Below are 22,184 nucleotides of genomic sequence, written 5' to 3' on the forward strand. Positions count from 1 at the left end.
GTCTGACCCTATTTCAGAGCCCTCAAACTCCTTAACAAGTGGCTCCAGAAATTAATTACCGGCTTCCCTGAACACTTCCCCCTTGCTCTTCCCTGGAAGATATTTCTTCATTGGCAATATGCATGAACATACTCTGGCCATAGGGGGGGTATATCCATGGTGCAGCTCCTTCAGCATCTCGCTGCCTCTCAGTTGCCCACTGTGAGTTGGGACACAGCTGGGAGCTGCATCACACCCAGCTGTGCTGCCATCCAGCTGTGCTGCCCTCACACCCAGCTGTGCTGCCATCCAGCTGTGCCGCCCTCACACCCAGATGTGCTGCCATCCAGCTGTGCTGCCATCCAGCTGTGCTGCTCTGCAGCTGCCCTCCCAGCTCTCACAATGCTCACACGGGGACAGGTGAGTTTGCAGTGCCCCAACACATCCCTCCCCAGGTGGAATACCTGAACAAGATGAGGAAGAAGCAACGGAGCATCGTTACAGCTCATTGAGAGCAAAAGTCACGTGTTTCAGAGGTGATTAATTACAGTCAGAGAATCATTAGGGTTGGAACAGACCAAGACCCCAAAGTGCAACCCCAGTGCATCCCCACTGAGCACATCTCTGCTTCAGCACCTTCCCCATTCCTCCATCCTCAGCCACGCTGCAGAGCAAAGCATCCCCGTTGCTTGTCGTCCTACATCCTCTTGCTGCTGCCCTTTGCCCCCCCATTCTGCAGGCCCACAGCCCGACCTGCAGCTCCACGGCTGCGTTTTGCATCTGGTTGGTTTCAGGTCTCATTTATGGAGGAAGCAGCACAGTGTCTGCGCTCAGCGCTGCAGCTCAGCGAGGCCCTTTGCACTCCATGCTGCTGTGTCAATATTTGACCAGGTGGGTGTGTATGTGTGTGCAAGGAGGGGGAGCTTTGTCTAATGAAGCACCTGTAGCAACACAGCGTAGAAACGCACCCGGAAGGGTGAAAAAGATTGGGCAACAATACAACAAAATGCCCTGAAATGGGCAGAATTTGGGGCTGTTCTCTGCAGCTGCAGTCCCACGATCTGCCGGCAGGGGGAGCAATACTCTCCCGCTGCCGGTAGGGGCCGCTCTCGCCTCACAGCCACCACTCCTCTATGGCCGCCAGGGGCCGCTCTCTCCTCACATCTCCCACTCGCTGGTTGGGGGGGGGGGCCCACCTGAGGTGAGGCGGGGCCGCGCCCCCTCCTCCCCCCCCGCCCTTCGGGGTGCGGCGGCGGCTCGGAGCCTGGAGTCCGCTCACACACATACACATACACACATATACACACACATATATACACACATATACCGGCACCATGGCGGAGCAGGAGAGCCTGGAGTTCGGGAAGGCCGACTTCGTGCTGCTGGACTCCGTCACCATGTCCGAGTTCATGGGGAACCTCCGGCTGCGGTGAGCGGCGATGGGGGGGGGGGGGGCTGTAAGCGGGGTCTGAGGGACCGTAATTGGGGTGAATGGGGGGTAAATGGGGGGTAAATGGGGGCTGTGGGGCTATGAGTGGGGTCTGTGGGGTCTGAGGGGCTCTGGGTGAAGTCTGTGGGACTCTTTGACAGGCTTTGAGTGGAGGCAGAGTGGTCCGATTGGGGTTTGAGTGGGGTCTGAGTGGGGTCTATGGGGCTCTATTGGGGTCTGAGTGGACTCTGAGTGGAGTCTGTGGGACTCTGAAGGGTCTGAGTGGGGTCTGAGAGGCTTTGAGTGTCCTCTGTGTTCTAAGTGGGCTCTGAGTGGGGTCTGGGGGCTCTGAGTGGGGTCTGAGGGGCTCTGAGTGGGGTCAGAGTGGGCTCTGTGGGGCTCTGTTGGGATGCTGAGGGGCTCTGAGTGGAGTCTGTGGGACTCTGAAGGGTCTGAGTGGAATGTGAGGGGCTTTGAGTGTCGTCCGTGTTCTGAGTGGGCTCTGAGTGGGGTCTATACTGGCTCTGACTGGGGTTTGAGGGGCTCTGAATGGGGTCAGAGTGGAGTGTGGGGGGCTGTAATGGATCTAAGTGGAGTCTGGGGGTTCTGAGTGGGACCTGGGTGGAGTCTAGAGCTCCAGGGGCTCTGAGTGGGGTCTATGGGGCTCTGTTGGGGTGCTGAGGGGCTCTGAGTGGAGTCTGTGGGACTCTGAAGGGTCTGAGTGGGGTCTGAGAGGCTTTGAGTGGAGTCTGTGGGACTCTTTGACAGGCTTTGAGTGGAGGTAGAGTGGTCCGATTGGGGTCTGAATGGGGTCTATGGGGCTCTGTTGGGATTCTGAGGGGCTCTGAGTGGAGTCTGTGGGAATCTGAAGGGTCTGAGTAGGATATGAGAAGCTCTGAGTGTCATCTGTGTTCTGAGTGGGCTCTGAGTGTAGTCTGGGGGCTCTGAGTGGGGTCTATACTGGCTCTGACTGGGGTTTGAGGGGCTCTGAATGGGGTCAGAGTGGAGTGTGGGGGGCTGTAATGGATCTAAGTGGAGTCTGGGGGTTCTGAGTGGGACCTGGGTGGAGTCTAGAGCTCCAGGGGCTCTGAGTGGGGTCTATGGGGCTCTGTTGGGATGCTGGGGGGCTCTGAGTGGAGTCTGTGGGACTCTGAAGGGTCTGAGTAGGATATGAGAAGCTCTGAGTGTCATCTGTGTTCTGAGTGGGCTCTGAGTGTTGTCTGGGGGCTCTGAGTGGGGTCTATACTGGCTCTGACTGGGGTGTGAAGGGCTCTGAGTGGAGTCAGAATGGAGTGTGTGGGGCTGTAATGGATCTAAGTGGAGTCTGGGGGTTCTGAGTGGGACCTGGGTGGAGTCTGGAACTCCAGGGGCTCGGAGTGGGGTCTGAGTGGGCTCTGTGGGGCTCTGTTGGGGTCTGAGTGGGCTCTGAGTGGAGTCTGTGGGACTCTAAAGGGTCTGAGTGGCATATGAAAGGCTCTGAGTGTCGTCCGTGTTCTGAGTGGGCTCTGAGTGGAGTCTGGGGGCTCTGAGTGGGGTCAGAGTGGAGTGTGGGGGGCTATAATGGATCTGAGTGGGGTCTGGAGGTTCTGATGGGATCTGGGTGGAGTCTGGAACTCCAGGGGAGCAGAGTGGAGTCTGAGTGGGGTCAGTGGGGCTCTTAAGGGCTTTGAGTGGAGTCTGGGGGTTCTGAGTGGGGTCAGTGGGGCTCTTAAGGGCTTTGAGTGGAGTCTGGGGGTTCTGAGTGGGGTCAGTGGGGCTGTAGTGGCTCTGAGGGGCTCTCAGTGGGGTCTGTGGGACTCTTAGGGGCTTTGAGTGGAGTCTGGGGGTTCTAAGTGGGGTCAATGGGTCCGAAATGGCCCTGAGGGGATCTAAGTGGGATTTGAGTGAAGTCTATGGGGTTCTGAGTGGGGTCTGAGGGGCTCTGAATGGAATCTGGGACTATAGGGAGTTGGAGTGGAGTGTGTGGGGCTCTAAGGGCTCTGAGAGGGGTCTTGGGGATCTGAGTGGCATCAGTGGGACTGTAATGACTCTGAGTGGGCTCTGGGTTCTGAGTGGGCTCTGCGGGACTTTTTACATGGTCTGATAGTGATGGGACTAGTGGAACTGATGGGACTGGAGCTGTAGGCTAAAAGGGGAAATTCAGGTTGGGTTTTAGGAGGAAGTTCTTTACTCAGAAGGTGGTGAGGCTCTGCTACAGAGATGTTGTGGTGCCCCATCCCTGTGGATGCCCACAGCCATGTGTGGGACCCAGGGCAGCATGAGTGGGGGGCAGCCAGCCCATGGCGTGGGGTGGGACTGGGGGTTGTGAGGTCCCCTCCAACCCAACCGTGCTGTGATTCTGCGGTTCTGTGATCATTAAGGTCCTTTCCAACCCAACCCTACTCAACACAACCCAACCATTCTACCATCTTTAAGGTCCGTTCCAACCCACCCATGCCACCATCCTTAAGGTTCCTTCCAACCAGAGCCATCCCATGATATGCCTTGCAAGCCCTGAACCGGAACGTGGAACGTCTCTCCTTGTTGTATTTATACTTCCAAGCCTTTTAGTCATTTGCTGCTCTTTACTGATGATTTTTGGTTTTAAAAATGAGATGTTTAAGCAGAAACTGCCCTTTTCTGTGGCGATGATAACCGTGACGCAGGTTGCCGTCCTTAGCAGGAAACTTGTAGGCAGCAGATTGTTCTTGGGGTTTATATCCTTTGGTTAATGTGTAATAGGAACCTGGATGAAGCAGGAGGATCGTCGTCAGATAAATGAAGACTCGGCGTGGCAGCAGGATTTCATTTGGGAACCAAAGGAACGTGCCCAGCGGTGCAGTCTGCTGTAGTTCTGTAAGAAAGAGCCTAAGAAGAAACTTCCTATTTGGGATCCTTACGTGTGACGTGCAGCATTTCACTCCTGTTGGTGCTGCTTTACATGGGGATCCTGGCTCAGTGTCCCTGGGGCGCAGAAGCAAATCCTGCCCTTGATCCACTGACCCGTGCTCTGCTTTATGAGCGTTCCCAGCACTGCCAAGTTCTTATGGCCTTACAGCCTTGGAGGTGGTGATTAGCAGCTGATGATATGTGTTAGATCACTTTGGAGCTGAATTACAGCCCGCTTTGTGAGCGGGGTGGGGGTGCTGTCAGGGTAGGATGGGGAGTTGTTGCCTCCCCTTGGCTCTATGGGTGGTGCTGGGTTGGCTGAGCGCAGTGCCCAGGAATGCCTTGCTGTGCTGGAGCTATTTTGGTGTGGGGTCACCAGCTGACCCCAGGCCGGGCTGTGCTGGATGTCGTTCCCAAGCGAGCCCAGATGTGGGAGGAACAGCAGTCACAGCAGAGCCGGTGCATGCAGAGATGATTCCCCAGGGATGTCTGCGAGAGGGATGGGCCAACAGTGCTACGGGCTGCGTGTGGCTGGGAGCACAGCAAGGCATTGCTGCCCCGTTCCCAGCTGCTGTGCCTGCTGCTCTGTTATCTACACATCCACCCAGAGGTTCTCTGAGGGCTTCCCATTTTTAGTGCTTACACACAGTCCTAAAGCTCTCCACATTTGGGACTCTCGTGCAGCCCTTGGGTGTTACACAATTAATTGTAAATAGAAGCCATCCGGCCCTTGAATTCCTTTGTTCTGAGTGCATGGCTGTGATTATTAGTCATCAAAATAATGCAAAGAACTTAGGATAAGCAGCTGAGCAGTTTGCATTTGAGTGGCTGATGGCCGGGCTTTGTGTTTGGTGGGCAGGTGGGAGCACTGGCTGTGCTGGGTTTGGTGGCTCAGCTCCATTCAGGATGTGTGGTTGACGGGAAGACCCCTAAAGAAGGGAATCCCTTCCCATATCACCCACCAGATGCACCCAGTAGGACATCCCATTGTGTGAGGGTCTATGGAAGGGCAGTGGGGTTTTACTGTCTGCTCTTCTGTGGTCTGGATCTTACTTTAAAGTGAAAGGCGCTTTCTGTGCGGTGCTGGCTCTGTGCTGTGGGTTTCTTATCTGTAGTTAGAGCTGTGGTGGGGAGGGCTGGCTTCCAGCACTGCAGGAAGTGTCTTGTAGTGGGAATGTCGTGTGCAGGCCTGGTTTCACCGTGCTCTTGGTAATGAAACCTTTGTGCTTAATGAACAACTCTTTGTGCCTTTAAGCCGTTTGAATTTCTTCCTCCATGAGATCCGGATACCTGAATTGCTGCCGTGGTGTGGGATGGAGGACTCGGCTCTCAGGGAGTTGTGTCAGAATTTGGAATGATTGGAATGAAGATTCTCCATCATCCATCCAAACCGGCCGTGTGGGCTTAGCCAGGTTTCAGCTCATCTTTGTCACCAGGACGGGCCGTGCAGCTCAGTGAGCACCAACGGGCAGCGCCTGCCATACCAGCAAGCAGAGCACTGCCCGTGCTGTGCCTGGAGGTGGCATTGATCAGCATTGATCACCACCTTCTGAATGGCACCTGCTGAGAGTCAGCATGGAGGTCTGCCGGGTTCTTCTGGCCCAGCTGAGCTGCTGTCCCAATGTGGTGCCCCTGAGGAGCCTTTAGTGTTGATTTCTGACCATAAATCCATGACCCCATGCACCCCCTGGGGCTGAGCGCACCTTATGCTACCTGAGCATTTCCCCTTCTATGCTATGCACTGAATTCCCTTCCTGCTGCAGATCCTGCTTGTTGGCTGTTGCATCACTGCTCATTCCTCAGTGCTGGGGCCGTGATTGCATCTCAGAGGGGGTTTCAAAAGGGAGCGCGTGGGGTTGGAGCTGCCCTTTCTGACTGGATGGCCTTCCAGCCCCAATGGTTCCATGCCCGTATAAATGTCAGCAGACGCTGCCTCCTCCCCCAGCTGATGGCTGCAGAATTGTTGTCCCTCTCTCCGTAACCGCTGCTGATGGAGTTGCTCTGCCCCAGTAGTTTCCTGGTTCCGGATGGGATCGGTGCCCACAGGAGCTGGGTGCTCTGAGGGCTGCAGCCTTCCCTGCACTGTCTGAGCTGGGGCTGCTGCTGAGAGGCTCAGAATTGCTCAGAAAACACGTTGCCTGCATGCTGCAAAGCACACACCTTTCCTTGCGTCCCCGTGCACAGACAGGAGCTGTGCTGCTCCTCCCTTTGCTCACAGGGACAGAAGTACCTCAGTGTTCTTTGCTCGGGATGTAAACAGCTCCTTGGAACAGTAGCTGTGAGGCTTTGTTGAAAAGTGCTTAGCAATGACAAAAAAATGTTATTTCCGAAAGGATTTCTGCAGCTCCGAAGGGCTGTTTTTCTTTTCTTCTTCTTTTTTTTTTTTTTTTTTGCAAATGAAAGTCCAAATTTACCACAAAAATGTCCCTGTAACCTCTTATAATTCAAAACAGATTACTTGCTTTTCAAAAGCACAGGCAAATTACCAGGGAGGCTTTCTAAAATAGGACCGAGGGGCAGATGTGTGACTCTGTGGGCACTGAGGAGCTTCCTTTGCTGAGCCGTGTCTCTGCGCTGTGTGCTTTGTGCAGCAGTGCTGGGTTACAGGCACACGAAGGTTGGTGTGATGTTGGCATCAGTGCACGGAAGGGAGAATCTTTGTGTCCCCTTGTTCCCAGTAAATGCAGCATTGATGTCTGCAGCAAAACCAACAGCAGGATTCTCATCTTTGGTTCTCCCTGCTCGCCCTCTGGGCAGTGCTGGCTGCTGAGGATGCAGACATTCCTCCCTGAGACATCCCCCATCTCTGGCAGCTCCATTGGTTACACTGAGCTGAAGCCCCCGCAAGGAAATGCGGATGGAAAGTCGATGTGTGCAAGCAGCTGTGGGGCTGCACCAGCCAGGCGTGATAGCGGCGTGTCGGATGGTTGTGAGCTCGTTGCACACGCTTTGCTGGACTTTTTGCAATCACTTGATAGCAAACATGTTTCCCATTAAAGGCTTATGTTGTTGGAGGCTTGTGGCAGCAGGAGAGGCTGCTCAGCATCCCAGCTGAGATGTGTTTTTACCCAGGACTTCTCAGCTGCTTCTTTCTCAAGGGGAGAACCCAACGTGGGGGCTCAGGGCTGGGAATGGAGCCGTGTGGGGCCTGTGCATGGAGACGGGAGTGTGGGAGCCCAGGAGGCTTTGGTGGTGGATGGTGTCTGCCCAACATGGTGTGTGTCACCACCACGTGTCATTGGTAGCCGTGGTGGCCAGCACAGACTGCTCCTAACATGAGATGTTGTTGGGGAGGCCCAGCAATCCAAAATGTGGATCTCGATGTCCTCCTCCATCATGTGGTCATTGCTGTTGAGTTATGGGAGCTGCTGAATTGGGCCGTGGCCGTGTGGGTCGTTGGGATCATCTCAGTTGACATCACAGCCCCTTTGGTTTTCTATCTGGAAATAATTAACATCAGTTAAGTACTGCAAATTTGGTGAACTTTGAGGGCGTTTTTTTAGGGCTTTGGCTAAATGAGAGGAAAAAATTTGCTAGGGTTACATTAACGTCTACCATGAAACCAATGTAAATTGCAGGATGGAACAAATTAGCAGGTTCTTATGGCCAGGAGGTGCTGGGATGGGAGCAGACCTTTGGAGTCCCTTCCATCCCAGTGTGCCTGTTAACATGTCGGAAACCTCCATTAGCAGTTCCCTGTTTGCACATCCCTTTGCACATCCTCTGTGCAGCACCAAGGCATTGTACATCTCCATCACCGAAGTCTTGACTCGTTGTTAAGTCCCACAGTCAATGTGGGAAAACTTGTTGGCAAAATAAAAGAACCAACACCAACAACCCCAACCCAACTCAACCTTACCGGACCCTTCTAACCCAACCCCTCCTTCTGTACATGGCTCTATTGGCTTGGCTTAACCCAAAGCACTCAAGATAAGCAAGCAGCCTGTTTATTTAGCGAGGCATTTGATATGGAAGCTGGCAGCTCTGAGGCCAGACCTCACGTGGTGGCTGTTAGGAAGGTGACACACCAGTGCCTGCTGGTGTGACGCTGCTGGGAGCTCGGGTGCTTTTGGTTTGCCATTGGTTTTATGGAGCTGCAGAGCGCTGCTGCATTCAGCCCTCCACATCTCCTCTTCTCCTCCCTCCTGCTTTGCCTTCGGGGTGTGCTGTGGTCTCTTGCAGACTTTTCTCCATAGCGATGAAAGCTGAAAACCTCTCTTAATTGGAGTGAAGATGGCTGCGCTCTGGGAGGACGTGTTGGAAGGCAAACAATAGTTATGGTCAGAGCCATGCCGTAAATCAGCAGCGGCCGTGCTGAGTGCTGCACTGTCTGTGATCTGCCCCTGGCTGTCCACTGCTGCACCATCCTCTGTTCAGTCTGTGCTGAGCATCCTTGGTTTGCCCCAGGCAGGGCTATGAATGGCAGCAATGCATCACCTTCATAGCAGGCAGGCAGCACCTGCATGTCTCCCTCTGACCTTCTTTCTTCTGGGCTCCTGTGAAGACTGAATTAGATGGTGTGTTTAGAGATGGAGTGTGATATTGAGCCCATTATCCCACATTTGCTTTAAAATAGCCCTGCAGGCGTCTCCTGGAGGAGGCTGGAGGGAACCATTGGTCACAGGGAGAGGGCTTCTCTGCTTCACAGCCTGGGCAGTTCTCCCCAAGGGCACCAACTGTCCAGCAGAGCCGCAGGGAGCAGCTCAACAGCCGCAGGGAGCAGCTCAACAGCCACAGGGAGCAGCTCAACAGCCACAGGGAGCACCTCAACATCCACAGGGAGCACCTCAACATCCACAGGGAGCACCTCAACATCCACAGGGAGCACCTCAACAGCTACAGGGAGCACGTCAACAGCCACAGGGAGCACCTCATCAGCACAGCCTTCCCCCTCCTCGCCCTTCTTTCTTCCCCTCTTATTTTCTTTCCTCCCCAAGGAAGTCAAGGCAACCTGGGACAGCATGCGTGGAGCTACTGGGTGATTCCTTATGGGTTTTCCTTGTGTTGCCCTTTCAGCCCTGTGTTAGCTGCACTTCCATGTTTAGGGACTCCTGACAGTGACTGATATTGGTGGGAGAGGGATATAGCTGTGTGTTGGATGGGGCTGTGGAGGAGCAGTGCCTGTGGCTGCAGCCCCTCCTGGCAGCATGTTGTGCTGTCAGACTTTTGTCTTTGAAACAGCCTTTTGTTTGGGTGCCTTGCTGTGCAGTCTGTCAATGGCTGCAATAATACCTTGATCCCACAGCAAGCAGGGCTGCCAGAAATCCTGCTGCTTCCACGGCCGCTGCTAATGAACTGCCATTGCTCACATTGCAGCTCGATTTGCTCCCGAATGGCCCTTCCTGCTGTAGAGCTGTGTGTGCAGGCCGGGCTGGTTACCCATTAATGCCATGTACACACACAGCTGCTTGCTCTGCTCTTTTGGGCCCAGCTCTGTCTCCCTCTGGCAGAGCTCCCTGTGTGCTCCATGGGGGTTTATTGGTGGCTAAAGCAGACAGTGCCTTGGGAAGCAGTGCCCAGCTGGATGGCTGCTGTGCTGCTGGCAGCTGGGGTGTGAAGGTGCTGTGTGCTGCAGTTGGTGATGATGGGGAGAGGAGGTGAGCAGCTGTGAAGCAGCCCAGGCTTCATGAGGCTGCGATAAAGCTGCTGTTGTGAGTGAGCAGCGGCTTGTGCAGGGCTGAGCTCTGCTGATGCGGGTTGCTGGGTGGATGGTGATTTAATGACAAGCATTCTTCAATCTGCTCAGTCTCAACGGGAGGAATTGGTCTCCTGGGAGTTTTTGGATTATTTCTTTGGGTTGTTTGAAGGGTTGCAGGGATTTGTCAAATAGCAGCATGCTCTGTGTGTTATCTCCAGCAATCTGGGGAGGTAACGCTCTACATCACTGTGGCAGCATTAAGCAAATGTCAGCCAATTTTGGGGTTGGGTTAGACTTCTTGACCAACGTGGTGTTGATTTGGGAATGGTAAGCACTGCTTGGACAGCGTGGTGGTGATTTGGGGATGGGTTCCACTGCTTGGTCAACAAATGCTGGTAGGACTCAGCACATTCACAAAGTACCTCCCGATACTTCTGTTGTGTTACTCCCTGCTTACAGCTGATGAGTAGGTGTGAACTCGTCACACGTTCCCTTCTTAGCCTGTATGTTGTAATTACATGTTTACAGAGCAGTCAGTGCAATGGGGAAACTGAGAGGCGCAGCAGCAGCTGGTGTTTAACTGATGAGTTGCACACTTCTGTGCAGCTTTTGAACACACTGTGTGTCAGTCTGTGTGTGTGTGAGCAGCTGTCAGTGCACCATGAGGCTGTGGTGGATGGTGACTGTGTTAGATTGCCTTGCAGGTATCTATGGCAGAGCAGAGCCCTGCTGGTGAGCCTGTGCAGCAGGAGGAGTGCAGGAAGATGTGCAGGAGGCTCAAGGGTGCAGACGAGGAGATGCAGTCAAGACACAGGAGATAAAGGCAAGGAGATCTCAGTAGGACCGAAGGACTAAAAAGGGGTGAAGCTGCTTATCTAAGAGTCCCCCCAGGCAGAGGTGATGGGACATGCTCTGTGCTCTCCTTTCCTCTCTCCCCTCCATCCCACCCAGGGATTTCTCCTCTATCTGCAGGGTTCTCTTTGCTCAATCCATTGCATTTTGAGGGCTGAGCTGAACTCCTTTAGACCAGGCAGAAATAGTGCTACACCAGCAAGCAGGTTCCAAAGATTAAACTTCTTGGCACGAGAGAGCAGCGCGATGTGTAATTACCTGTTCTTTATCTGCCATAACATGGGACTTTGAGAGAAGTGAAGATACGGTAATAACCACCAACCTTGTTTCTTGCTGGTTGCTTATCAGCATTAACAACCTGTGCACTTTAGCAGCACCTTATCTCAGTGCCTGATATCCCTCTATATGTGGGGCTCTTTCCAGAGCTGGCAATGCCAGCTGCAAGGCCAGAAAGTGCTATAGATCCAAGTGTCAAATTCCTTTGTTCCCTTTCTCAAAGGACAAAGATGCGAACAGGAAATAACTAAGCTTTATTTCTTTTCCTGTGAGTCTCTCTTGAATGCGTTCAGGAGGAAAATAAGAGTCATTTCATAAACCCATTCTGCTCTCCTTTGGACACAGACAGACTTTGTAGTAATTCCATTGGCACTGCATGAAAGTGCTGTGAGCAAAGTGCTCGAGCCCCCCTTTATCTGCAGGTCCATCTGAACCCATTTCATTGCATCGGAACGCTGTGGATGTGTTTTCTTATTGAAGTGAATAAAGACATAACATTGGGAAGGTTTGGTCCATCCAGTAGGTGTTTCCATATATACGCATTTAGAAGGTTTTAAGAGTTTGACAGTGTGTGGTTGCCGAAGGATTAAAAGCCCCTTGATGTGAAGGGCTTGCCTTTGTGTTTTCTCACTGTTCTGGAAGGGCTGAGCAGCTGATTGCTCACAAGAGGGAAAGAAAAGCATTGCTGCCTTTGGAGGAGGATGGATCGTAGCTCCGAGCAGTTAATTACACCCATTTCTAAAAAAAGATTGGTTAAGACTGATAGCAAACTGAGTCTGGAAGCCCGTGCATTCAGCGATTGCAGCTTGAAGCTGCTGATGGAAGCTGCGGTGCGTGTGCTACAGCCACGGAGCTATTCTCTTTTTCATAATAACATTCCAGTTGCCTGCCAGCACTGCTGCGGGGCTGTCTGAGCAGGAAAAGGGGAGCAGTCTGAGAGCAGTGAATGCCAGCTCTTTGGTGGTGATTGAAAACAAACAAACAAGAGAAAGAGGCGGTGTGTAAATCTGTTTTAATAATCAACCGTTGGAGTCCTTTTCCGCTTTGCTGATGTTTCCTTTGGAATATGGCTGTGTAACAACTCAGTACAGCTGGCATTCAGCACTCACTGCTTCTGCTTTGAGTGATGGATGCGCAAATAACAGCCCTCCTACTTCTCGGATGGTTTGTTTTCCTTCAAAGAATGTAAAGTGAAATACTTAACTGGAGGGGAAATCCATTTGCTTATCGGGATTGTACCTAGGGCTGCCATATCCACAGGGATGTTTGAAACACACCACGTATCTGTGCCTCCCCTTCCCCTCCATGTGGGGTTGGTGGCACTGAGCCCCATGCTGTCCCAGGTCCCCGCAGTGCTCTCAGCATTGTGCAGATGACTCAGGGGGGTTCTGAACGCTGTGCCCTCACAATGCCGCATTCAGGAGCATCCAGCAGCATCCCATCTCTGACAGATGCAGAATATCTCTTTGCAACAGAACAATGGAGCATCTGAGCAGCAGCAGCTCGTGGCTGGCTGCAGGGTCCTTGTGAAATGCCCTGACTGTACCTTGGCACCTCGGCTTGTGGAACACGTGGGAGCAGAGGTATCCCCCACAGCCTCTGCTTTGCTGCCATTTTGTGCTGTGCTGCAGGACTCTGTAGTTCCATTTGCACCCTTGGTGGTTGTCAGAAGTGCCTTTGCATGGATGCTGCTCCCACAAACCTTCACTGCAGAGCTTGCACACTGCTGAAGCAGAGCAGAATTTGGTGCATATCATTTGCACGATGCCCCTCGCTGCTCCTCGCTGCCTCCACTGAGACCTTCAGCCAAGATCCTGCTCCCCTGATGAAGCACTTTCAGTTTCAAGCCTTTGGTTGCCAGGCTGAGTCCATTTCCACTCTTTTTTGCTGCACAAAAACTTGGATGTTTGCTGCTACCTGGCAAGATGGTGCTCACCTACCAAAGCAGGTAGAAGGGCTGCATTCCCCTTCCCCGCTCCACAGCACTTCTATGGCTCTCATGCAGTTAAGTTGGTTCTGTTGGAGGAGGCTGCATGCCTGTGGTTGACATCACGTGTGATGGGAGCAGATGGAAGAACCAACTTTTGTTGCCTTCACTTTTTCACCTTGTCCCCCTCCCCTTAATGTCCTTTCAGAAGTGCTGAGCTGTTGTCTAACCTGCTGTCAAACATTATGGACCATACAGTTGCTGTCCTCGTGTCTCGTTCCTGGTTAGATACAGGATCCTGGGATAATTTGACCTTGGGGTCGTACAGGGCTCTGAGCAGGCCCATCCAATTATTGCACTGGGGTTTCACAGGGTTGCAATCAAACTTTCCACGTGGAAAGCAGTGTGATTCGGTGCTCTCTGCAGAGAAACCAGGAGCAGGCATCTCCTCTGCCTGCGCTCAGCAGCAGCTTCTCCAGGTGTGGATGGGAGATGGAACCCCAGGCGCTGTGTTCTGCCCGAGAGCTTGTCAAAAAAAACCCTTTCTCGTGTTATCTGCTTCAGGTCTGCTTGTGCCTTCTGCTCTGCTTCTAGCTGTAAGAGGAGAGCGCAGCGCTTCCCTGCTGCCGGAGGGACAGCTCATCCCACCCGCTGACGCACGCAGCAGCGAGGGCTCAGTGACTCCTGTGTTTAGTGGTTTGGCAGTTTCTCAGTGCAAGGTCAGTATTTTAACTTCATACTTAAGGAGAGGGATCTCAGTATTCCATTTCAGCCACGTTCCGTGGCCCCAGCCCTCATTCAGCATTCATTGCAGCCAGGTCAGCGCCCACCTTCCATTTCCCCTTCCCCTGACCCAACCTTGTGACTTGCAGAGCTGTGACCTGAGGGTCAGCTGTGCTGGAGCTGAGTCTGCTCAGCTTACAGCCGTCTTCCTGAGCGTGGCTTTGCTGGGGACGACGTGGCACTGCTGCTCCTGGTGCACTGTTTTCCTTCAAACAGTGGCGATGTCGTGACGAAAGATTCTTGAAGCGAAGACTGCAGATGAATGGGAGTATTCCTCAGCCTGCCCTCCCTGCTCCCTCCCGACAGGAAAGGAGTGGTGCAGAATGCACACTGAATGGCATTTCCTATTTTGTGAAGCTGGCAGCGTGTAAAAACCGAGTCCGTGCAGGACAGCTGCAAGAAAAAAATTCACCTGCCCATTAAATAAGCTTAAATAGCAGCTTTTCAGGGTGAAAACATTGCAGGCATGCCCAGCAAGCATCGCAACAGAGCAGGTTTGTTTTCTAAGAACGAGGAGGTGACGCTGGGCAGTTCCTTGGTCTGTTTTTCAGCTGCAGTAAAAATATTTCAGCTCTGCTTCTGCCAACACAAGCCCTGTTTGTCTGCACCCTCCTCTGATGGGGGTGACTGGCCGTCATGCACTTTGTGAACGGTTTTCTGGAGGAGCTGAGGGCGTTCTTCCCTGTCTGATATCTGGTTGGGGTTACTTGAAGCAGCAGTGAATGCTCAGTAGAGAGACCTGGTGTCACGTCTGAGGGGCACACTTGTCTGACTTGCCTTTAAACCCAGGTAAATGCAATTCCACCACCAGGGCTTCAGGGCCCTCAGCAGCCCATCCTTGGCTGTGCACATACATCTCTTAGTGAAATGGGTTTTAATTGACATCTTCCTGCGCGTGTGCTGTGAGAAGGGAGTCAAAACCTGCAGAAATAGAACGCTGTGTGTGTTGGGTGGTAGGAGATAGCAGAGCTGTCACTGGGGGTAACCCAAATCACGGGGGGTTTGTAGCAGGAGAAGGACCTGGCAGTTTTGGTAGCAAATGGGTGACCAACGGTTGGCCATGAACCAGCAGCATGTCCTGGTGGGCAGGATGGCCTAGGGGACCCTGGAGTACAATGTGTAGAGGGTGGGCTGCAGGGAGAGGGAGGTGATCTCCCCACTGCTCTGCCCTGGGGGGGCCATGTCTGGGATGCTGTGTTTGGTGCTGGGCAGGCAGCGATCATCTGCAGCACAGGGTTGTGAAGATGGCAGGGGAATAGGGAACGGCTGAGGGATCTGGGGCTGTTAAGCTCAGTGAAGAGAGGGCTGAGATGGGATCTCATCACTGTTTATAAATACCTGCAGAGCAGAGGAGTTACCAAGTGAATGATTAATGAAGAATTCCCCGTGTAGTGTGGATGGCGGTGTCTGGTCGCATGGTAGGATGCCTTTGCTGAACCGTCTGCGTTCTGCAGATGTTGTTTTGCAGTATGGGTTCCCAGCCTTGCCAGCTAACTCTTTTCTTTATTTGTACTGAGTGCATTTCAAGTTGCATCATTTCCTCGGTCAGACAGTTTTATTTTTGACTGCAGTGTTTGTCAGGTGGGAGAAGCCCTAAATGTGAGTGCTCTCTGGTGGCCAAGATTTCTGCTTCAGCTTTGATTGGTGTGGTGTTTTCCAGCGGTAGTTAGATGTCAAGGTGGGACCTACACACGTATACAGCTGAAACCTTTCCCTTTGGCTGCTGGGCTGGTTCTGAGATGCCAGATTAATGAGTGGAAGATTCACTTCTCGCTTCTCCTCAGCCTCGCCGTGCAGCAGGATGGGGTTTGCTGATGTGTACAAATGGGGTCTGGCCCTGGAAGCATCAGCTGCAGGGAGCAGGGCAGCTCTTTCTCTTAACACCTGCTCTGTGCGTGGCTTCCAATAACAAAATCCTGCTGCTGAGTGGGTGTTGGGGCACTAGATGAGCTCTTCTGCTCTGCTCCGTGACCCCTCCTTGCAGCAGAACCAAAACACAAATGCTGCTTGCACCTCAGGCTGCAGGCAGGCGCTGTTTGCTTAAGTTTTCACAAGTTCCTCCTCGGGCAAAGCAAAGCAGGACTCAGAGCAGAGCAATGCGGTAGGAAAACAGCCGCTGCTGTTCTTGGCTGCCACAGCTGGCGGATGAAAAGCGGCTTTATCAGCAGTGAGGGGCGGCTTGGGAGCGTCGGAGAGCAGCGCTGGGACCCCTCAGTGCTGGGAAATGGAGAGGAGGGAGCAGGAGGTGAGCAGGGGTGTCACTGGGTGGCAGCTCCGTAACCACAGAGCCACGCTGAGATGTACATCTGCCAACCCGCAGGGAACCTGTCCTCAGGGAATCATGGAGTGCCTTCACTTGGAGGGGACCTTAAAGGTCGCCTGGTTCCAACCCCGGTGCCATGGGCAGGGTCTGGTTGGCCCCAGCACAACACCCTGCACTTGGCTGGGTTGAATCTCACTGAGCTCTCGTGTGTCCGCTTCAGGAGCCAGTCCAGGTCCCTCTGGATGGCATCATCCCTTCCTCCTCTCATACCAGCTGCACCACTCAGCTCAGTGTCCTTGCAGCTGCTGAGGTGTGCTGATCCCATCTCCTGTGGCACTGATAATGGTATTGAGGAGCACCGGGCTCAATATGGACCCTGATAAAGGTATTGAAGAGCACCGGTCCCAGTATAGACCCTGATAAAGTTATTGAGGAGCACCGGTCCCAGTATGGACACTGGTCTCCAAGCACAGCGCTGTGGCTGCAGCCAGCCAGCCAGCCCTTCATCCAGCTGGGAACCATCTCTGTCCATCGCAGCCATCGTGGTGCAGGGCCGTGCCAGAGGCCTCGCACAGCTGCAGCAGCTGCCCTCCATTTGCCCACCAGTGTCATTCCATCATCTTCCTCTTCCTCCTCCTCCTCCCTCTGCCGTGCATCCTCAGGCTGCGGGGCTGTGCCATAAGCCCCTGTCACATTGCTTTCTATTTTCTAATACATTTATGGTAGCTTCCAAGCAGCTTGTTCCATAAACACAAAATATCTTTGCTTTTCGAGTTTTGGGAAGTGCAGCTGAGGACTGCAGGAACCTGCAGAGCTGTTGCAGTTCTTGTGGCTTCCCATGTGAGTACTTTGGAGCTGGAGGCTTTCAGAAAGCAGAGCTCTGGTTCCTGGGTTGCATTTCTCGGGGTTATCACACCCAAACCGTCCCAAGACGCTGCAGGGAACCCTCGGGCGGACGGCAGAGAAAGTCCCGGCTGTCACCACTTGGAGGTGGTGATAAACTCAGCAGAGCAGTACTGGGGTTGGTGCTGCATCATGAAGGTCTTGTGGTGCCATCTAATGTCGTAAGGCTTAAATGCAGCGCTCGTCTCGCTCATCCTTAGTGCTGGCGGTACAGCTTCCATCTCAGAACCCGTTTTGTGTTGGCAAACTGGAGGAAGCAGAGATACCTGGTGATGGCTGAAGCCAGCCTGTGTGTGCTGGTGAGCCAGAGCTTTGCTGTCCCCGAAGTGCAGTGTGTTTGTGGGGCTGTCATCTGATCCGCTGTGCATCTGTAAGTGCAACAGCAGCACAGATTGCCTTTGTATGGGGTGAGATTCTGAGCTGCTGGGTTGTACTTCTCTTTCCATAGCCACGCTGCTGTGCTCCGTGCACTGATGAATTAATGCATTGATGAATTAATGCACAGCCCACGTGGAAAACATGCCAGATTTCTCCTGATTTTTCTCCCTTTTTTTGCCTCAGGTTTGAAAAAGGACGGATCTACACCTTCATTGGAGAAGTGGTGGTTTCCATGAACCCTTACAAGAACCTGAACATCTACGGGCGGGACATGATCGAGCAGTACAAGGGCCGGGAGCTCTATGAGAGGCCGCCCCACCTCTTTGCCATTGCTGATGCTGCGTACAAAGCGATGAAGAGGAGATCGAAGGACACCTGCATTGTGATATCGGGTGAGCTGGAGGCTCTTCCTTGTGGTGAATGCTGGTGTTATAGGGTGAGTGGTGAGCCAAGAGCTGGTGTTATAGGGTCACTGAATGTTGGAGGGGACCTTCAAGACCATCCAGTTCCACCCTCCTGCCATGAGCAGGTTTGCCAGCCACTGGCTCAGCCTCATTAGTGGATGTTGGTCATTGGTTAACCTGTGTGTGCAGGAGGTTGAGTGGTGAGAGGCATCACCCTGGAGAAGTGCTGATTTCTGCCCCTCTGATGGCTGCTCAGTGCTTTGTTCTCTGTTCAGACTGTTTGTGCATCACGGTGCTGACAGCAGGAGTGGGGTCTGTGCCATGAATGGTCGCTATCTGGATCCTGGCACTTCATTTCCTTGATGTCCCCAGCTCTGAAAAGCTGAGATGTGTGCTGAACAGTGGCTCCTTGTGCTGTGTTTCCCAGCTCTGCTGCTGCCAGTCCTTCTCCTCTAACAATATTCCTTTGATGCTCTGTGTGCCAACCTGAGAAACCTTACATCACAACCACACAGCAGCAGCAGGCACAAATGAGCTTGCTGGAAAGAACAAAACCAGAAAGCCCCAGCCATTGTAATGGTGGGTTTGGGGTGCTGCTCAGTGATGTGCTTTGGTATTTTCAATCTGTTGTCCCTTTTCTGTGCCCTCAGGTGAAAGTGGGGCTGGGAAAACAGAGGCCAGCAAGTACATCATGCAGTACATTGCAGCCATCACCAACCCAGGGCAGAGGGCAGAGGTGGAAAGGTAAGGGCTGTGCAGAAAGGGGCCTGGCTTTATCCTCGGGTCTCTTCCTGTCTTACTGATGTTCCCCTAATTGCATGCTGATCTGGCAGCATTTTCTTCAGATACAGCTTTTCTTCTGGCCGTTTTGCAATATCGATTGCTAACATCCCATAGAAAAGCAAGGAAGAACTCAAGCCTTCAGACTTTCAAAGTGAAATCAGCATCTCGAAATCACATTTCCAATGGCAACTTGTTCAAAATATGTGAATGAGATCAGAACATCAAGCACGGGGGGCATTTTTGTGTCCTTTAGGGTTTGCATGCTCCTGAACTGCAGTGTGTTTGTCACTCTTAGAGTAAAGCAAATGGCTTTGTGATGAAACAGATTGTGTACCAACCTTGGATACTTTTTGTCCCAACTGTTGGCAAAATAAGTTAAGAAATTACTTCCAAAGCTTGTCTGTGTGCAGGAGCTGTTTTGATTGATGCTGTTTGCAGTGGGAAGGTTGGTTCCCTTTTGCTCAGCTCTGAAGTGCAGCACCAGGAGCTCCCAGCTGGTTCCTTGTGGTGTTGCTGATGTTTTACACACCTGCCTGAATGCGTCACCAAAGAGCATCTCTGCTGTTGCTCACATCATCTCTGCTGTTGCTCACATCTTCACTGCAGGTTCTTGTAAATAAAAAAGCCATGGTTTGGGTACAGAACTCATCCTGTTCTCTTTTATCTGTACTAAAGAGTGAAGAACATCCTGCTGAAATCCAACTGTGTGTTGGAGGCCTTTGGCAATGCCAAAACCAATCGTAATGACAATTCCAGCCGCTTTGGGAAGTACATGGACATCAACTTCGACTTCAAAGGAGACCCCATCGGTGGCCACATCAACAATTACTTACTAGAAAAGGTGAGCCCAGTTGCTGGCAGCGGGGAGTGCTTCAGAAGGACCGCTCTTGTGGTCAGCTTGTGGCTGTGCCTTGCTGGTAGTGTCCAGCATCGCCATTGTGTAGGAGGTTGGCTTGGAGCTGTTCTGCCTCTGCTGAGCTTTGGTTGCAGTGGGGCAGTGCTCAGTATCCAGGTACAGAAATACCCACCTGCTGCTGTTCTCTCTCCCTGCAGTCTCGTGTGATCGTGCAGCAGCCAGGAGAGCGGAGCTTTCACTCTTTTTACCAGGTTGGTATCCATTTAGTGGAACCAAGGCCCTTTTTCCAAGTTTCCCAGGCATGACAGGCACATAGGCAGTGCTTTCACACCCTGTGTGTTTTGCAGAGGGTTCCCTTGTTGCAACTTGGGCGATCTGTTCTGTATGTATGATGTTCTGCAGTGGTGTGAAGAGGGAAAGAGCATGGGAAGGTTTATTTTAGTCCATCTCCAGTCCCACACTGATCCTCTGCCAACTTGAGAGTAACCCGACAGGTGTGGCACAGCACTGGACTTTGGCTCACTGTGTTGTTTGTAATCCTCCTACCCCCTCAGTGTTCTCTTGAGGCCTTTATTTCATATGGAAGTAATTTTATGACCCCAAGTTCACTTTCTTTATTTCTTTGAGCTCTTTTTAATGTCTGCCATGTTGTACAGCAATTCCCTCATGTATCCTTTGGGGGAAGTGGTCAACCCGTTACTATAACCTTTATTCTCACATGGCATGTCTTTATGGTTTTGCTTGGCAAGCAGGTAAATAAGAAAAAGAACTCAAAAAAAGATGGATTTACTATGGAAAAAAAATATATGGAGGATTTTCTTGATTTTGATTCACCTTTTTGCTTTGTATTTGGTTTCCTTCCAACACAGCTCCTGCAGGGGGGGTCTGACCAGATGCTGCGCTCTCTACATCTGCAGAAGGATGCGTCTGCATACAGCTACATCTCTCCTGGAGCGCAGCTCAAGGTGAGTGGCAGGAAGCTCGTCTTAAAGTTCTGAATGCTTCTTCAGTGTTTGAATCACTGCTGAGCTAGCAGAAGTGGAGAGCAGCGTTATGGGAAGGTGACACTGTTCTGTTTGTAGCAGAGCTCTGGACCTTGGGGATGACTGTGTATGAGCTTGGGCTCAGTGGTCTCCCTTCCAACCCCTCCAACGCTGTGTATTTGTACACACTCCTCACAGCAAGGTGTTGGCCACAAATGCACTGTCTGTGCTGAGCAGTTCTGTGACTGCACTGCTTGTTCTGTGTTTTATGAGCAGCTTCTGCCCTTCCACAGCAGATTCCACTGGGATGTGCAGACGTACAGCATGGTGTTAGGATCAATCTCAAAGCAATTTCTTGCTTCTGAAAAATAGTGAATTACTTCCCTGTTTCTTGTAGGCTGCAGAGTCTATGAATCACAGAATGGCCAGGATTGAAAAGGACCACAATGCTCATCTAGTTTTAACCCCACAGGCTGCCCAGAGCCACATCCAGCCTGGCCTTGAATGCCTGCAGGGATGGGGCATCCACAGCCTCCTTGGGCAACCTGTTCTGGTGCATCACCACCCTCTGGGTGAAAAACATCCTCCTGATACCTGACCTAAACCTCCCCTGTCTCAGTTTAAAGCCATTCCCTTTGCTTTCTCACTTCATGTCCCAACCATCTCCCTCCTGCAGTGTTCCATCAACGATGGTGCTGAGTTCAAGGCTGTTGCTGATGCCATGAAGGTGATAGGATTCAAGCAGGAGGAGATTCAGACTGTCTACAAAATCGTGGCAGCCATTCTTCACTTGGTAAAGTTCTCTGCCTGTGGGTGTGAGGCTGCTGTTCACAATCTGGGGATGGGGACTCAACTGCCCACAGTCTTTGATTTTATTTCCACAAGTTCAGCTGAGCTCTGAGCAGGGATTCTTTCCTTTGGGTCAGGCTCTGCTGCTTCCACTGACTGTGGAAATGTGTGAATGTGCAGGCCAACCCTTTTAATGCAGTGAGAGATTGTTATGACTCGAATAGCAGATAAAAGATGGGCTCCTCTGTTTTATATTAACAAGAAAAATGATCTAGAAATCTAAATGTCTTGCTGTTTCTTGCAGGGGAACTTGAAGTTTTCCGTGGATGGCGATACTCCTCTGATAGAGAACAGCAAGGTTGTGTCCATCATTGCAGACCTCCTGTCAACAAAATCTGAGATGGTGGAGAAGGCCCTTTTATTCCGGACTGTTGCTACGGGCCGGGACGTCATCGACAAGCAGCACACCGAGCAAGAAGCCACCTATGGCAGGGATGCCTTTGCAAAAGTGAGCTGAAGTTTCCTTTCTCTTCATCTGATTTCATGTGACACTGAAACACACTGTTTGTGGTTGGAGTGGGTCTTGCACCAGAGCAGCCATGCCAATGGAAGACATTCTCTGTCTTTTATCGCTGTGCATTTTTCTGGGCTGTATGGGGCTAAATGTTTTGGGAAAAAGGATTCTCGACTTCTTTAGCAGTTAAATTTAATGTTGTAGGGTGGGGAGTAACCTTTAGGATTTGCATGGAAACAAAGTGCTGCCATTCTTGTTGGAAAGGTGGGAAACTGACAGCACAGGGAGTAACACTTGTCCTCCCTTTGCTAAGAAGTCAAATGGAGTGGGTGTGCAGTGGGTGACGTTACAAAGGCCTGCAGTGCTTCTCAGTGTCTGTTTCCTGGCAGGCCATTTATGAGCGCCTCTTCTGTTGGATTGTGACACACATCAATGATGTGATTGAGGTGAAGAACTACGACACGACAGTGCATGGGAAGAACACGGTCATTGGTGTCCTGGATATCTATGGCTTTGAGATATTCGACAACAACAGGTGACGCGTTGTTGGAGCTCAGTG

The 22,184-nt window shown here is 52.1% G+C and overlaps 1 protein-coding gene across 3 annotated transcripts in view; it reads left to right on the top strand.

The window, feature by feature from the left end:
• The first annotated feature begins 1,157 nt into the window (after positions 1-1,157).
• Positions 1,158-22,184, top strand: part of MYO1D (myosin ID) — a 66,699-nt gene continuing 45,672 nt past the window's right edge. For 2 of the 3 annotated variants that reach the window (XM_015885440.3, XM_015885442.3), the window contains exons 1-9: positions 1,158-1,408; positions 17,480-17,688; positions 18,351-18,444; positions 19,159-19,324; positions 19,537-19,590; positions 20,209-20,304; positions 20,999-21,115; positions 21,416-21,619; positions 22,015-22,160. In XM_015885440.3, the coding sequence (XP_015740926.2) occupies positions 1,314-1,408; positions 17,480-17,688; positions 18,351-18,444; positions 19,159-19,324; positions 19,537-19,590; positions 20,209-20,304; positions 20,999-21,115; positions 21,416-21,619; positions 22,015-22,160 (1,181 nt within the window). In that variant the 5' untranslated portion in view covers positions 1,158-1,313. Of the gene's footprint in view, positions 1,409-13,533; positions 13,689-17,479; positions 17,689-18,350; positions 18,445-19,158; positions 19,325-19,536; positions 19,591-20,208; positions 20,305-20,998; positions 21,116-21,415; positions 21,620-22,014; positions 22,161-22,184 lie in introns of all 3 variants that reach the window. The other variant, XM_015885441.3, reaches the window with a different exon arrangement.

This window comes from Coturnix japonica, chromosome 24 (genome assembly GCF_054131305.1).
Source record: "Coturnix japonica strain WE chromosome 24, WE-NBRP24, whole genome shotgun sequence".
NCBI classification, from domain to species: Eukaryota; Metazoa; Chordata; class Aves; order Galliformes; family Phasianidae; genus Coturnix; species Coturnix japonica.